Raw genomic sequence first — 15,931 nt, forward strand, 5'->3', positions numbered from 1 at the left:
GCACAGTGTTTATGGTGTATGTTTACTGTGGGAAGAGGTACTGTGATGTTAAGAATCACTGGTGTCAGAGGTAATTACAAGATCCAAAAGTAAATCCATAGGCATTACTTACTCTTTCAGTCTCCCTCTCTCTCTAGTACTTAAAGAATGTAGTTGTTAAATGTTTTAAGTTTTTTCTCTACTGTTTTGACCTTTAGAAGTCATTTTCAATAAAAAAATATATTTATAAAATGAAAAGTTATTTGAAGTAAATAGTTTAAGATGATCTTGCATAAAGGATTTTTTAATTATAAAAATTGAACTAAGTCTGGATCGTTTGTAATTTTCTTAAGTATTACATATGCAGTTCTTGTTAGGTTCCATTCTCATCCATTTATTTTAGTTCAAAGACATGACATTTTCCATGAATCATACCTTCATTATGTCACGTTTTTATAATTTTAATAAGACTTTTTATATTTAAAAATGAAAAGTTTAAAATTAGCTCAGTAGTAGTCATATTAAGAGTGTCATAATACCTTTAAATGCTTCCTCTGATTTCATCTGGCATGTTTCAGGAGAAATTTCTTTGCAGCGTTGCTATACCCTGACAAAAGTTTCTTTTTCTCATTATTAGTGAGAATCATTAAGCAAAAATTTGTGCCTATGGACTCAGACATAAAAATCAATTTTTCAAAAGCGATCCTTTTAAAAAAAATTCTTGGAGAATGTTCTTTAAAATTCACCCTTATCTTTTAATTCATTAGAGAGATTTATTCAGGATTATGTACCAAAAAATAAAAGTTCCTACATAGTTAGCTCTTTTATATTTATTTATTTTTATTTTTTTAGCTTTTTTTTTTTTTTTAATTTGTTCTAGTTAGTTAGCTCTTATCTAGTCAGAAACAAAATCAGAAGCAGCAGGTACATGGGCAACACATATTTTTCAGTTTATACTTCCACACGGTTCTCTTGGATATCTTCTGGAACTGCTTAGAAGACTGAAGTATTTCATCTCCTAGAAGCTCACACTGTTGTAGCTCAGCAAGTCTTTGGGCCAACAGTTTCATGGATTTATCCGACAATGTTTCTTTGAGGTCATCCACCTGTGACAGATGAAACCACGTGTTGGAAACACTTGTCAAAACCAAAGAGATAGATGTCTGATGTTTTCAAGCCCCAAAGTATTATTCTAATTCAAGACATAGCAAACAGAGCTTTAAAACATAACATTTACCCCCTGGTGGTAAAGGTGATCTCTTTTCTTCTAAGAAGTCTACATGTATGCCTTCATTTTAATGGAGTTCACTTAATATTTATGGGGCACAGAGCACCATCGAGGTGCCCTTAGCAATCCTTTGGCCACTCTCAGAATGCCCCCTGCCCTGCTAACATTATTTCTTATTGCTAATTGTTAATTATATCCAAGCTGTCTGGGAGGGCTATGTGTTTAGTTAGGTTGGGTCCTCTGATGCTTCACACACAGAAAGTAAAAGCCTTTGTCCACTACCTGCATCTGAAGCTCTCCTATTGTCAGACCTGATTTTTGGAGAATTCCACGTTTCTTTTTTTTAAGAGTTGGAAAGTGTAGTCTTTTCTTTGGTGAATATGGTACCTATTAGAAAAATGCAAAAACAGATCAGATCAGAAAATACCAATGCTATTTCTATGATGATGCTTAAATAGGAATTCTCACCCTTTGGACACTGTTTCATAAAGTGAACATTGGCCACATAACAGCATTGGATTGGAGACCATATTCTTATTATTCTCCGTGCCCCATGTATCTCCTTTGTGCCCAGAGCTCCCTTTGAAGAGATCTATAGGGTGCAGAGAAATTAGATTGTCTGGCTTCGAAAGAATATACAGCGTCAGGGAAAAAAAGCAGGTCATTCGTAAGGAAAAGAAGAAGAAATTGCCTCTGCAGCTGCTGAGCACAGTCAGAGTGTGGGGCTGTTGTGGACCAGTGCCCCAGAAAGCTCATTAGCACTGGATCCAGTTGTTAATTTGATCTCGTTTCTGCAGGTTTCCTTATTTTCAGGGCAGTCATGACTCCAAACAAAAAGAAAGCTCAGGGTGCTTTTTTACCCCATGCCTGACACTTTTCCCACTGTCCTTAGCTTGGTGGCTACAAGTAACCTGTCCTGAGAGTGTTGCTGTTGGAAACTATTCCTAGGTCATGGCTTCTGGCTGATATGCCTTTTTTAGACTTACTGAGTTCACTGCCTCCTTTTGAATTTAATAATTAGCACAAGGATTATTGTGAAATCTATACAGAGTAGGATGTGGGATTATGTCAGGGTCCTAGCCTTTGCCTGACGAGGAGCTTACAATCTGCTGAACCACGGCTGCCCTGCCAGCTTGCCCTGGCTCAAATGCCACTTGCAAGACCTTCCCTGATCACCAACCAAAGCAAGACCCTTCTGTTTTCTCTTCCAGAAAATCTTGTCCTTTTTCCTACTGAGCATCTACCCCCACTCAGTAGTTGCCAAGTTATTTCTATGTGTTCATTGACTGCAACTCTTTACTAAATCCAGTACCTAGGCAGGATTTGTAAACCAGGATCCATGGGTCTGTGTGCCCTGACACAGGTTGCCTGCAGGTGGATGCCTCTTTGCTGCCCCTACTGGTTACTCTGAGGAATTGCTTTGTGTTTCCAAATCTCCCTATGTTTCAAAAGAAAGTTGAAAAAAATCTAGATTTTTATTTGAAATAGTCTGATTTTCAAGCATGGATGATTCAAATATAAATTTTGATAACATTGTGGGGGGAAAACAAAAATTTTTATAACCAGTTGCTAATCTCTGCTTTAATGTGTTTCAAGACATGAAATTCTTATTTTAATTAGAGCCAAATTTATCCATTTTTATCTTTAAGGTCAATGCTGTTGTGTACTAGGAAGTCCTTGTCCTGAAATAATGAAGATACTTATATTATCCTCCAGAAGTTTTAAGATTTGCCTTTCCCACTTTAAACCAACAATAATTAATTTTTGTATGTGCTGTTAAGTAAGGATCCAATGTTATTCTTTTCCCATATGGATGGCCACTTGTCCAAGTGCCATCTATTCAAAACCTTTTTCATAACCCCACTGCTCTGCAATACTGTGGCACACAGTATTTCTCCTCTATTAGCCTGTGAGTTCCACAAAACTAAGACCATTGTCTCCATTAGCCCCCAAAATTAGAAATTGCCCAGAACATAGTAGGAGCACAATAGATATGAATTTTGCATGCAAGCGGCCAAATTCAAAGCTAATATGGATTCACTCTGACAGCAATGTTCCAGAGTGCTGTTTGATAAAACTTGCTTTGAGTCTGGGCATACTCTATCAGTGCTATTCCCAATACAAATGCTACTACCTACCTGTGGTTATAAACCACTTGAAATGGAGCTAGTGCAACTGAGGAACTGGATTTTTTATTTCATCTAATTTCAATTAATGTAAATAGTCACATGTGGCTACCATATTAAACCAAGAAATTAGTACAATTAATACATAGCATAATAAATGTGACTGAGGGGCTCATTGGTAGAGTATGTGCTTATGCTTGCAACCCTGAGTACTCTTAAAAAAAAAAGTGGTGGGGGGACTCTAGAGCTAGGTTTGCTGTGTTTTGAGGCATGAAATTCTTATTTAATTAAAGCTAGATTTATCCATTTTTATCTTTCCTTGGAAACTTGGCTTTCTACTCAACTGGGCAAATTACTTAACCTCTGAGAATCATCCCTAAAATAAGGACAGTTTTGCTACCTATCTTATAGGGATGTTGTAATAATTATTGGAGCTGATATTTTTAAAGCACTTAGAACAGGGCTTGGAACATAATGTCAGGATTTTTGCTTTTTTGTTTTGTTTTGTTTTTGAAGTACCAGGGATTGAACCCAGAGGCTCTCTGCCACTAAGCTACTCCTCAGTCTCCCCCCACCTTCCTTTTAAATTTTTGCTTTGAAATAGGGTCTCACTAAGTTGCTAAGTCTGGCTTTGAACTTGTGTTCCTCCTGCCAATCTCTTACATAGCTGGGATCACAGGCATGTGCCACTGCGCCCATAGTAGCAAGCTGAGTAAGTGCTTAATATACATAAAATAATAATAGGTCAGGTTTCTATTTTTAAAAAATAGTCTGGGCTGCTGGGTGTGATGGTGTATGCCTGTAATCCCAGGAACTTGGGAGGCTGCGGCAGGATCACAAGTTCAAGACCAGCCTTAGCAACTTAAGGAGATCCTGTCAAAAAAAAAAAACACAACAAACAAACAAACAAACAAAAAAAAACAAAGGTCTGAAAATGTAGCTTGGTGGTAGAACTCCTAAGTTCAATTCCAGTTACCAAAAAGAAAAAGAAAAAAAAAATGGCTCATGAACTGGAGTCTCAGCTACTCAGGTACTCAGGAGGCTAAGGGAGAAGAATGGCTTGACCTCAGGAGTTTAAGACCAGCCCGGGGGACCTTATTGCAGCAGTGCACTCCTGTAATCCAGGGGCTTGGGAGGCTGAAGCAGGAGTATCACAAGTTGAAAGCCAGCCTCAGCAAGTTAGCAAGGTCCTAAGCACCTTAACATAATCCTGTCTCTAAATAAACTGTATTTTAAAAAGGGATGGAGATGTAGCTCAATGGTTAAGCCCCCCTGAGTTCAATTCCTGGTACCAAAGTGGTGGGGGGGATATAATCATCGGTGAGGGCAACATAATAAGACCCACCTGTTTAAAGAAAGAAAGGAAGGAAAATAAAAATCCAGTTTTTAAAATTAAATTATGACATTTAAAAAAATAATTGGGTAACTAAAGTTTATACATACCATCTAGCATGGCACTGTTTATGCTGTACATGTGGCCATTTCAATTAATTCAATTGAATATCAATTGAAATGAAATGAAAAACTCAGTTCCTCAGTGGCCCTGGCCACATTTCAAAGTCTCAAAAGCCTCACGCACGTAGCGAATGGCTACTTGACTGGACAATGAAAGCTGTGTTGTCTCAGAATGTTGATTGGATGGACAGCACTGGTCTTGTGAATTCCTCTCCACACAGCACAAAGGGAGAGGCCAAATGACTAACATACTAACTTGACATTGAACAGTTGAGCAAGTCAGCATGAAGTTCCAAACTCCCCTGTTGCCCAGACTATAGTAGGAGCTGAAGAGTTTGAGCTTAGAAGTAGAGGAATCAGACCTGGACGCCCTTCTCTCTGAGCCCTAAATTCTTGGAGAAAAGACACAAACAGCAGATTTAAAGGATTTACTATAGGGGACTATGGTAGGAGAGAACTCTTTTTTTTTTTTAATCCATTAATGTTCTTATTTGCAGGTCTTTAGAGGCAAGTTTTTTGTGGGGTTTTTTTTTTTTTTTTTTTTTAAGCATTTTACCTTTTGCATCCCCGAAGGAAGAGATGTCACAGATAAGCGCTTGGTGGTTCTCTTGGCCCGAAGGAGCGTATTTCCTTGGGTTATCTCCTCTGTCTCGGCTTCTACAACATCAAGTTGTATAGTTGCTTGGAAAAAGAAGAAAAAAGACCCATTGAAGAGCACAGGGATAAACCTATTCTTCCTATTTGAAATGATTCCGGAAAGAGAGCAATATACACTGCTGCCTCAGTAGCTTTTTTCCTTTGGGATTAAAAGCCAAAAATGGATTTGGTTTTCCTCTACTGCACACATTTGCCTTATGTGATCATGAACCTTGCAGGCATTATCCCAATCCTGACAAAGTGGATACCGGTCTCTCTCAGAGGCTTAGCTTCACACTGCAATGCTTGCACTTTAACATTGCAGAATTAGAAGAAGCAACCTCTTGCAGAACCTTCTCTGATCCATCTAAAGTAAGACCCTTCTATCTTCTGAAAAAAAAACCAGTACCTGCTAAGTATCTACCACACTTTGAGTCACTAAGATCTCTCTGTGTTCATTGAATTATTATAATAGTAATCTTCAAGCAGTTTGAGTATTTATTGTTGATTAGAGCAGAATTTGAATGTGTTTTCTAGAAATGTGGCCAGAACTTAGTCACTCACATACCATTTGAATGGTTTTTTTCCCCACATCCGGGAGCCATGTGAACCCTGAATTTCATAATATTTTCTTTATGACAATTCAGCCTAACTCAATAAGTGTGTTTATAAAGGCAACTTTATTTTTTCTTTTTTATGTTTTTATTAGTGTCTTCTTATTAAACATAATATTTGAGGTTCATTTTGACATAATCATATAAGTGTGGGATATAATTTACCAGACTCAGCAAGTCAAGGGTCAAATGTTTTCTTTCATATAAAGGCAACTTTAAAATGCTACCATAAATTGAAAACCAGTATCACAAATAGGCATTAAAATTTATGTGGTAAAAAACAAACATGTCATTTTCTGCAGAAGGCCCTGAACTTGAGGTTACTCTTCCTTTATTAAAAAAGTGGTGGGGGAGGTAAGAAATGACATTTTTCCTTGATTATGCTAAAAGGAGTAATGGTACTGGGAACAAGGGATTTGCAATTTGCTGTGTTTCAGAGTCACTTCACACTGGGTGCAGCACCCAAAGTCATCTTGTCCTGCTTAAGGTCCCTTGATAAGGACTTTTCTGGAAGCATCAGATTTCAATAAAGATACATTAACTACTTGACACCACCACCTACTTATTCTGCAAGGACCTCAACTCAGAAACTCTGACCAGGCCAGGTGCAGTGGCACATACCTTTAATCCCAGCGGCTCAGGAGGCTGAGGCAGGAGGATCGTGAGTTCAAAGCCAGCCTCAGCATAATTGAGGCCCTAAGCAACTCAGTGAGACCCTGTCTCTAAATAAATACAAAATAGGGCTGGGGATGGGGCTCAGTGGTCAAGTGCCCCTGGGTTCAATCCCCAGTACTCACCTCCGTGCAAAAAAGAAAGAAACTCTAACTAGAACTGATGACTCCAATCCAACCCATTGCTTCTAATCTTGGCAAATGTTGCTTCTACCTCCAGCAGGAAACTCTTCCATCTTCCCTGTTCTCCACGTCCACCAAATGTCCCGAATGCTTGAATTACGGTCCACTATTCTTACTGTACTGGTCTTGCCCTCGCCTCGTACAGTCTCTACTCTGCAGCCACAGCTATCTTTTAAAAATATAAATCAGGTTAATAAATCCCCAGCTAGGTTCAATGGTTTCTGATCGCTGTTGGGAGAAAGTTAGAAATTTTTAATGTGGTCTACCACATCCTCACCACCTCCTCCAACCAGACCCTCCGGGTTCTCTCTGTTCCAATGCCCTCCACCTGCCGCTGGCTTGTTGTTTGCATTTTGTGGTTATGTTTGATCCTCTCTTGATATTAAGGCTTGAACATGCTCTCCTTTCTTTTTGGAAAACTGTTATCCCACTCTTTCCTTATCTAACTTTAGTCATCTTTCAGATCTCAGTTTTATCATCCTTTCTTTCTTCAGGGAGACTTTTCTGAAAGCCCCCCTAAAATGAGAGCATCCATTTCCATAGCACCCTGGGCTTCCACTTTGCCTCAAATACAATTATATGCATAATGTTTAAGTCCCTCTATGTTATAACTCCATGAGGGCAGGGGCCACGTCTGTTCTGTTCGCTAATTGGTCCCTAATTCTGCGATCGGCATAATAATAAGCACTTTTGCAGACATTTTATTAAGTAGGTAAAAAATATGTTCTGGCTGGGTGCAGTGGTGCGCCCCTGTAATCCCAGCTGCTCAGGAGGCTGAGACAGGAGGATTACAAGCTCAAAGCCAGCCTTAGCAATTTAGCGACGTCCTAAGCAACTTAGCAAAACCTGTCTCAAAATAAAAAACAATTTTTAAAAGCGCTGAAGATGTGGCTCAGTGGTTAAGCCCCCCTGGGTTCAATCTCTGGTACCCACCCCCCCAAAAAAATTCTGGAGTTCAATAGAAAGCTATCTTTGGGCCATAGCAAACACAAGGTAATAATGTTTGAGCTGCATCCTAAAGGATGGGCATGTTTTCTGGAGAAATCTAGACTCTCCAGCTCTGGTCCCACTGGTATATAGAAGTACATCCTCTTTGTTATTTTCGACAGAAATATACAGGTCAACCCCTGCCAGGTAATTGCTAGATGCTTGGATGCTTACATTAGCAACTATTTTTTTCCAGAAGACAGAGTTTGTTTGAAAGGGCAATCAGTCAGCTGGAAGCCATCAATTTTTTGTTTGTTTGTTTCTTTGGGTCCCCCCCATCCCTGGAAAATCCAGGTCTGCCGGCCAATCATTTATGAAATGTGAGGTTACCGGGCTGCATATGTTCCCTGCTACTATGCCAAAAGGGTTAAAAACACAGAAGATATTTTGGGCAATGAAATTATTGAATAGGAGACTGTAATCATGGATACATGACCCAAATGACATTATATATTTATCAAATCCCACAAAGCTATACAACATAAAGAATGAACCCTAATGAAAGTTGTGAACTTTGATTGATAATAATGTATCAATATTGGTTCATCAATATGGCAAATCTATCATATCAAGGCAAGATGTTAATAATAGGGGAAAATCTAGAAGTAGGGAAGAGAAAGAAGATTATATAGGAACTCTCTGCATTTTCTGCTCAATTTTTCTGTCAACCTAAAAATGCTCTAAAATACAAAGACTATTGATTAAAAAAAAAAAAAAAGCTACAAAGGAGAATGCAAACATTGGTGATTCTATTAGTCGTAATTTTATAGAACTCCAAACAACAGCATTACTGTACTGCAAAAGAAAAAATAAAGATTTGGAAGTTAACAGTTCAAATATTGATCCTTCCACACAGTACATAAAAAGTAGATGCAAAAAAAAAAAAAAAAATCAAACCTCCTTTCTGACCCACCAATCACAAATTTTATTCATTTATTCTCCCTATGCCCTCCACTGTTGGAAGTCAACATTTGAAAGGCTGTATCACTGTTTTCTCCAGAAATAAAATCCCATTTAGTTTTTTCTTGTTGCTGCTTTAATAACAAAGATTGAACCCAGGGGTGCTTAACCACTGAGCCCCATCCCCAGCCCTTTTTTTATATTTTATTTAGAGACAGGGTCTCACTGAGTTTCTTAGGGCCTCAGCTAAGTTGCTGAGGCTGGCTTTGAACTCATGATTCTCCTGCCTCATCCTCCCAAGCTACTGGAATGACAGGCACACAATACAGTGCATGGGTCCACTTTAGTTTGATTTTCTAGTATATATGTATGTACACATACACATGTATGCATCTTTGTGCATATCTATTTAAATAGTGAGTTACTTTACACTGACTAGACCAGTAACTAGTAGGACTTGAAAGAACCATAAAGTCAACCTAATCCAGGGCTTCTCCAAAAGTACACGAGTCAACTGGGGATCTTACTGGAAATGCAGCTTCTGACTCAATAGACCTGGGAGGAACCTGAGATTCTACATTTTAATCTAGCCCCTGGGAGTTGCCTTACTTTGGATGGTGTGTTAGTCAGTGTTCTACTTTCTATCACTGTAATGGAATACCTGAGATCATTGACTTTGTGAAGAGAAAAGGTTTGTTTTGGCTCACGGTTTTAGAGATTTTAGTCCATGATCACATAGACTCATGGCTTTTAGGCCTTTGGTAGGGATGCTGGATGGCAATGGGGGGACGCACATGGTGGAACAAAACCAGGAAGCAAACGAGAAAGAGAAAGGGACAGAGGTCCCAAAATCCCCTTTCAGGGTACAACCCCAGTGACCAAGGACCTCCTAGTAGGCCCCACCTCCCAATAGCATGAACTTGTGGAAACAAGCCTGTAAATATGTCTTTGGGGACATTCAACATCTGTTATGGCTTGGATGTGAGGTGTCCCCCAAAAGCTCATGTGTGAGACAAAGTTTAAAGGTGAAATGTCTGGCTTCTGAGGGCCTTAATCTAATGGGTGAACTGATCACCGCCCCCCCAGTGGGATTAACTGAGCCGTGACTGGAGGCAGGTGGGGTGTGGCTGGAGAAGGTGGGCTCTGGGGGTGTGCCTTGGGGTTGATATTTTGTCCTAGTCAGGCAGAGCTCTGTCTCTCTGCTTCCTGGTGCCATGTTCCCAGCTACTTGCCTCTGCCACACACTTCTGCCACCATGCTCTGTCTCCTGAGGCCCTGAGGAATGGAGCCCGGCCATCTCTGGACTTAGATCTCTGAAACCGTTAGCACACAAACAAACTTTTCTTTCTGTAATTGTTCTTGTCGGGTCTTCTGGTCACAGCAATGAAAAGGCTGATTAAAACAGGATCCAAAGTATTGCAGGTAGCAAAAGGCTCCATCTTGTTCCCCTGTCTGTCTTGGGTCAGGCACGTGTGAATCAGTGGCCATGGTCATTACCATTCTGTGTGCGCTCTTCCACTCTTGGTTTGGTAAACAACTTGGGAGAAGTAAACGCCCTGACAATCCTAGGAAGAAGGCCTTGTGCGTGGGGACCCAGGGCTTTCCCATGGAGAGTGGAGCCCTCTCTGCTGATACTGGCTGGCTGGCCTCTGCCCTTGTGGGACAGCGTCCTCCTAAACGCGGTCTTGATTCTCTTCACCCATTTTGGTTTCTGATTTTGCTGGCTTGCACGAGATCCCGGGTCACTTTCACTGAAGGATTTCTCTCTGGGGAACAACAAATTTTGTTTTACGAAATGGGTAGACGCAGCTCTGTGCCATCTAAAGAGAATCAAAATAGCTCGCATCGAGGACACTGAGAAGTTTAAAATGAATAATTGAAGTTCATTAAAGGCAAAACTTCAAATGTGAACAAATGATACAATTCCAAAAAATGAAACTGAAGGAAAAGAATCAGATTACAGGAAATAATAATAATGATAATAAAAAGGCCAAAGCAACAATTTGATGCTTCATCAACAGATGATAGTGAGTACAATTCAGCCGCTATTTCACCTGATCCTCATAGCACCATAGGAAGTGTGGTGCTGGGTTCAATCCCTGGCACAAAAGAAAAAAAAAATGTGTATATATGCACACACATATATATATTCATATATATAAATATGTATATTATATATAAAATATATATCTAAAAATAAATAGAAATATACAAATATATGTTATATTTTTGTGCCAGTGATTGAACCCAGAGGAGCTTAATCACATCCCCAGCCTCCCCTTTTTTAATATTTGTTTCTTTTAGTTGTACACAATATCTTTGTTTTTATTTATTTATTTTTATGTGGTGCTGAGGATGAATCTAGGACCTCCCTTGCATATGCTAGGTGAGTGCTCTACCACTGAGCCACAACCCCAGCCCCACAGCCCTTTTTATATTTTATTTAGACACAGGATCTTGCTGAGTAGCTTAGTACCTCAATAAGTAGTAAGGCTGGCCTTGAACTTGCCGTCCTCCTTCCTCAGCCTCCTAAACTGCTGTGATCACAGGCATGCACCATCATACTTGGCATACATTATATTATTATCTTCATTTTATTTATGAGTAAGCTGAGGCATAAAGAGGCTGAATTCACTGACCAAGGGTAGAATGCAGACGTTAAGCCAGGACTTTGACTATGAGAATCTATTAGCTCATATTCACAAATTGAAATCCTATTTCAATGGTGCTATGAGATAGATTTTGCTGGATTTAGAGGCTAATATGATGAAAGATGAGAGTTTACTAGCAGAGTCAATAAAGAACATGATCTCTAAGACCCTTTCCACACTGCAGTTACACTAGAACACTCATTTAGGTAAAATGCTTTCAACTCATGTTTCCAAAATTCCAAATACTTCTGTACTATCTTCATGATTTGGGCAAATTTTAGTAATAAACATAGACAACTCTTCCTGAGAGTTCTCTAACTCATCTTTTAAGCCCTTGTATGGTATTGCATAATGTCATTCTTACATCAACATCTCCATTTTACACAAGAAGAAAATTAAAGCTTGGGAATATTACGTAATTTACACTGGGATGATCCTCAGGACCATACTGTTAACCTCTATGCAAGAGTCAGTATCAGCCAGACCCTGATACAATTATTTGCCTATTATTTTTTCAATTAACTGGTTTTGGTCAGCTTCATCCAAAACAATACTATTATTGAAATCTGAGGTTTTTGTTTTAATTAACCTTTTTATTTTGAGTCAACTGTAGATTCACATACAGTTGTAAGAAATAATACTGGCCAGGCACAGTGGTGCACACCTGTCATCCCAGTGGCTCAGGAGGCTGAGGCAGGAGGATCACGAGTTCAAAGCCAGCCTCAGCAACTTAGCAAGGTCCTAAGCAACTCAGAGAGACCCTACTGGAAAATCCTGCGTACTCTTCACTCAATTTTCCCAAACAGTAACATCTTACAAAACTGTGCTACATGATCATGATTGGAATGCTGACGTTAATGCCATCAAGACACAGAAGGTTTCATGGGAGCTAGAATCCCTCCTCTCACAGCCACACCCACTAACCATTGCCCCCAACTTCTCCTTCACCCTGGCAACCAGTAAGATGTGATTTTTGCATAATTTTTATCCTTTTAAGAATGTTATACAAACAGGATCATATGAATATAACCTGCTTTTTTTTTTTTTTTTCCTGTTCTGGGGATGAAACCCAGGGCTTCTTGAATGCCAGGAGGGTGCTCTACCATTCAGCTATACCCTGAGAAATTGAGATGTATCACGGTTTATTTAACCATCACTCAGTGAAGAACATTTACATCGTTTGTGGCTATTATGAATAAAGCTGCTATAAATGTCTGCATATAGGCTTTTGAGTGAGCATAAATGTTCATTTCTCAGGTAAAATCCCAATCACGATATATTATGATTATCATAACTGTAGTACAATATGTTATACTATTATTATGATATATTATATTTTGTTACATATATGATATATAATATATTTCTGATATGGGTTAAATAAATTAGTAGCCATTAAAAATGTTCTCCATGTACTACCTACAATATCTCAGGTACCATCAGTAGTATATGTCCTACGCTTCAGCAAAGCACTGTTCTAAACTGAGCCTAGATCTTTCAGCATCTGACGGACATCCTCATCCATGGGAAGCAGTTCAGAGAGTGCACGCAAAGGAGTTTCAATGATCTTGGTCTCACTAGGAACACAATTCCTAATTGTGTGCCCTTTTATTTATGTGTTATTTAACCTCTGTAAACTTTGGCTTTCTCTTTTGGAAAATGGGTGTACTATTCTCCGACATGTGAGAAAAAAAAAAAAAAAAGGAAATCATTTTCTGGGAGTAGTGGCACACACCTGTAATCCTGGCTACTTGGGAGGTTGAGTCAGGAGGATGGCAAGTGTGAGTCAAGCCCTCAGCAACTTGGTGAGACCCTATCTCAAAATGAAAAATAAAATGGGCTGGGGATGGGGTGTAGCTCTGTGAGAAGGTGCTCAGTACCAAAAAAAAAAAAAAAAAAAAAGAAAGAAAGAAAGGGTAGAGGGAAAAAGAATTTATGTACTTGACATCTAATAAATTATTCAATAAATGGCAGCCTTTATTAGCATGTAGATGGGATCTGTGTGGTGAGAATGTAAAAGGCAAAGAGAGAGCCCAAAGACGGTGACCTCATGGGCTAGCAGCTTCTTTCTGGGAGTGTGGACAGAGCTCTGCAGATTGTACACACACAACTGCAGAGTGGTGTTAGTCCTTACAGTGGTGCAGAGGAATTAAAATAATTTTCTGGTAGATGACAATACAGTGTTCCTAGGAGGGAGCATCGTTTTCTTATTTGCTCAAAGATAATTTATGGCTAGGATTAATCTCCCACGGGCCCCTCTAAGACTCTGAGTAATTTAAAAAAATTTAAATTTATACTGCCATCAATATGAACATACACACTCCTCCACTCACACAAAACAAGAAAAATACAATTTCAGGAGATTCAGGAAGACTCTGGAAAGAAGGCCTCGTCTAATTAGTCTCTGAATCTCTAAAAATGTGTCTCCCACTCCCATCCCTGAGGTATTTATAATTAACAAAGATGATTTGCTTCAGGGCCTAGAGATAGAACCCCTGTACTTTCTGCTGTGCAAAGAATTCTTCCCTTTAAATTTTTTTTTTTTTTTTTTTGGTACTGGGGACTGAACCCAGGGGCGCTTAACCACTGAGCCCCATCCCCAGCCCTTTTTTGTATTTTATTTAGAGACAGGGTCTCACTGAGTTGCTTAGGGCTTCGCTAAGCTGCTGAGGCTGGCTTTGAACTTGAGATCTTCCTGCCTTAGTCTCCCAAATTGCTGGTATTATAGATAGGCATCACCACACCCAGTCATCAGTAACCTGGATCGAGCTTCTCAGCTTTCACTTTGCAATATTTCATTTTGTCCATGGAAGTTTGGAACTTTGATCTTTGATGTTCAAGGCTCATAAAAACATCTCACATTTATATCTCTGAGCTGTAGCTCATGAGTCTGCTCAGCAGCCTAAGAAACTAGAAAATAAAATCACCACACTGATTTTCAAAATTAAAAGGTATTATGTTTGGAATATTTTATGCCTGTCTTCATGGTTTTGTCATTGTTGAGAAATACCAGGTCTAAGACTGTTTTGATGTTTATCATTAAAGAGTGTGTACTGGTGAAATCGGATTAGTCGAATTTGCAGGGACAAGGAAAGGGAAGCATTGATTGTGAATTTATTCTGAAGGATGCACTAATGAATTTTCAAAATACTATTATTTGCTGGGTTGTGACAAGACTTTAATTCTGATGCTGAAAATATCAACTTAGCATCAGTACTTCCTTTCATCTCTGAATAGGACACTTAAAAACATCAAATTCAAGTGGAGAGTAAAGGCTTTCCCAGTTAAAACTTTCTGATCATGAAATGAGGCTTCCCTTATAGCACTAAGCTTCCTGAGCTAATGCAGTACCTCCTTCTCCTTAGGCCATATCAAATCTTCATTTTTTTTTCTTTCTTTTTTTTTTTTTTGTGTGTGGGTACCAGGGATTGAACTCAGGGCCACTGGACCACTGAGCCCCATCCCCAGCCCTATTTTGTATTTTATTTAGAGACGGGGTCTCCCAGAGTTGCTTAGCACCTCACTAAGTAGCTGAGGCTGGCTTTGAACTCACGATCCTTCTACCTCAGCCTCCCGAGCCATTGGGATTACAGGTGTGTGCTACCACGCCTGGCCCCAAATCTTCATTTCTAAATGCAGTGTTGAAATAGAGATAGTATCATGTCTAATAATCACAGTGAGTTTTTTTTTTTTAATGAAAAAATCCCAAAACTCTCCCTTGATGGAAACGATTAGTCTGCATTACTTACCTTTCAATCCCCTTCCTTTTGAATGTGCCATCTTTCTTTCTGGGTTGCTGGAATCTTTGGTACTGGCCAAGTTTTCCATAGGCAACCTTAAGGTCTGATAAATACAGCTGAAGAGTGTCCATTGCTGCTGGTAGCTGTTTTGGATTTCTTCAGCTCTGGAGCTCCACGACTTCCAAACAAAACCGTCAAGTTCTGGGGTGTTTGGGGCAAGGTATGGAGGAACAGTTTGGAATCTTTTCCTAATAAGGAATACCCTCCCAGATGTTAGAGATGGTGGGTTACTGGGCCTGGCTCTATTTGTAAGGGCAGAGGGTTCACCAGTGATGCGTTTGGCAGAACTGTGGGAAATTCCCAGTCGTTTAGAGGAATCTGAAACTCAATACAGAGAAAGTGAAAGAAACAGAGACACAACATCAGGAGGGGAAATTGTGGAAGTCTAGCACCCATTGTTTCCCTTCTCTCCCTGGGATCCATTGTTCTTGTTTCTCCCTGAGGGTTGGTATTTTCCATATCCTTCAGTATCCTTCATAGATTCTTGAACAAGACAAATGGAGAAGCAGTGTTCTGATTATCCAATCACCAACACCCCCCCTTTTTTTTTTCTGCGAGGGATTGAACCCAGGGGTGTTTAACTACTGAGACACATCCCCAGCCCTATTTTTGTATTTTTATTTAGAGACAGAGTCTTGCAAAGTTGTTGAGGCTGGCTTTGAACTCGTGATCCTCCTGCCTCAGCCTCCCTGGCTGCCGGG

The 15,931-nt window shown here is 39.6% G+C and overlaps 1 protein-coding gene across 1 annotated transcript; it reads right to left on the reverse strand.

Moving 5' to 3' along the window:
- Positions 1 to 710: 710 nt before the first annotated feature.
- Positions 711 to 15,448, reverse strand: C1H3orf49 (chromosome 1 C3orf49 homolog). Its single transcript, XM_071618527.1, has 5 exons — positions 15,180 to 15,448; positions 10,277 to 10,545; positions 5,345 to 5,469; positions 1,490 to 1,594; positions 711 to 1,085 (listed from the first exon to the last, which is right to left on the reverse strand). The coding sequence occupies exons 1-5, from the start codon at positions 15,299 to 15,301 to the stop codon at positions 891 to 893; spliced, it is 816 nt and encodes a 271-aa protein (XP_071474628.1). The 5' UTR covers positions 15,302 to 15,448; the 3' UTR covers positions 711 to 890.
- Positions 15,449 to 15,931: the final 483 nt, after the last annotated feature.

The sequence above is a fragment of the Marmota flaviventris genome, chromosome 1 (genome assembly GCF_047511675.1).
Source record: "Marmota flaviventris isolate mMarFla1 chromosome 1, mMarFla1.hap1, whole genome shotgun sequence".
Taxonomy (NCBI): domain Eukaryota; kingdom Metazoa; phylum Chordata; class Mammalia; order Rodentia; family Sciuridae; genus Marmota; species Marmota flaviventris.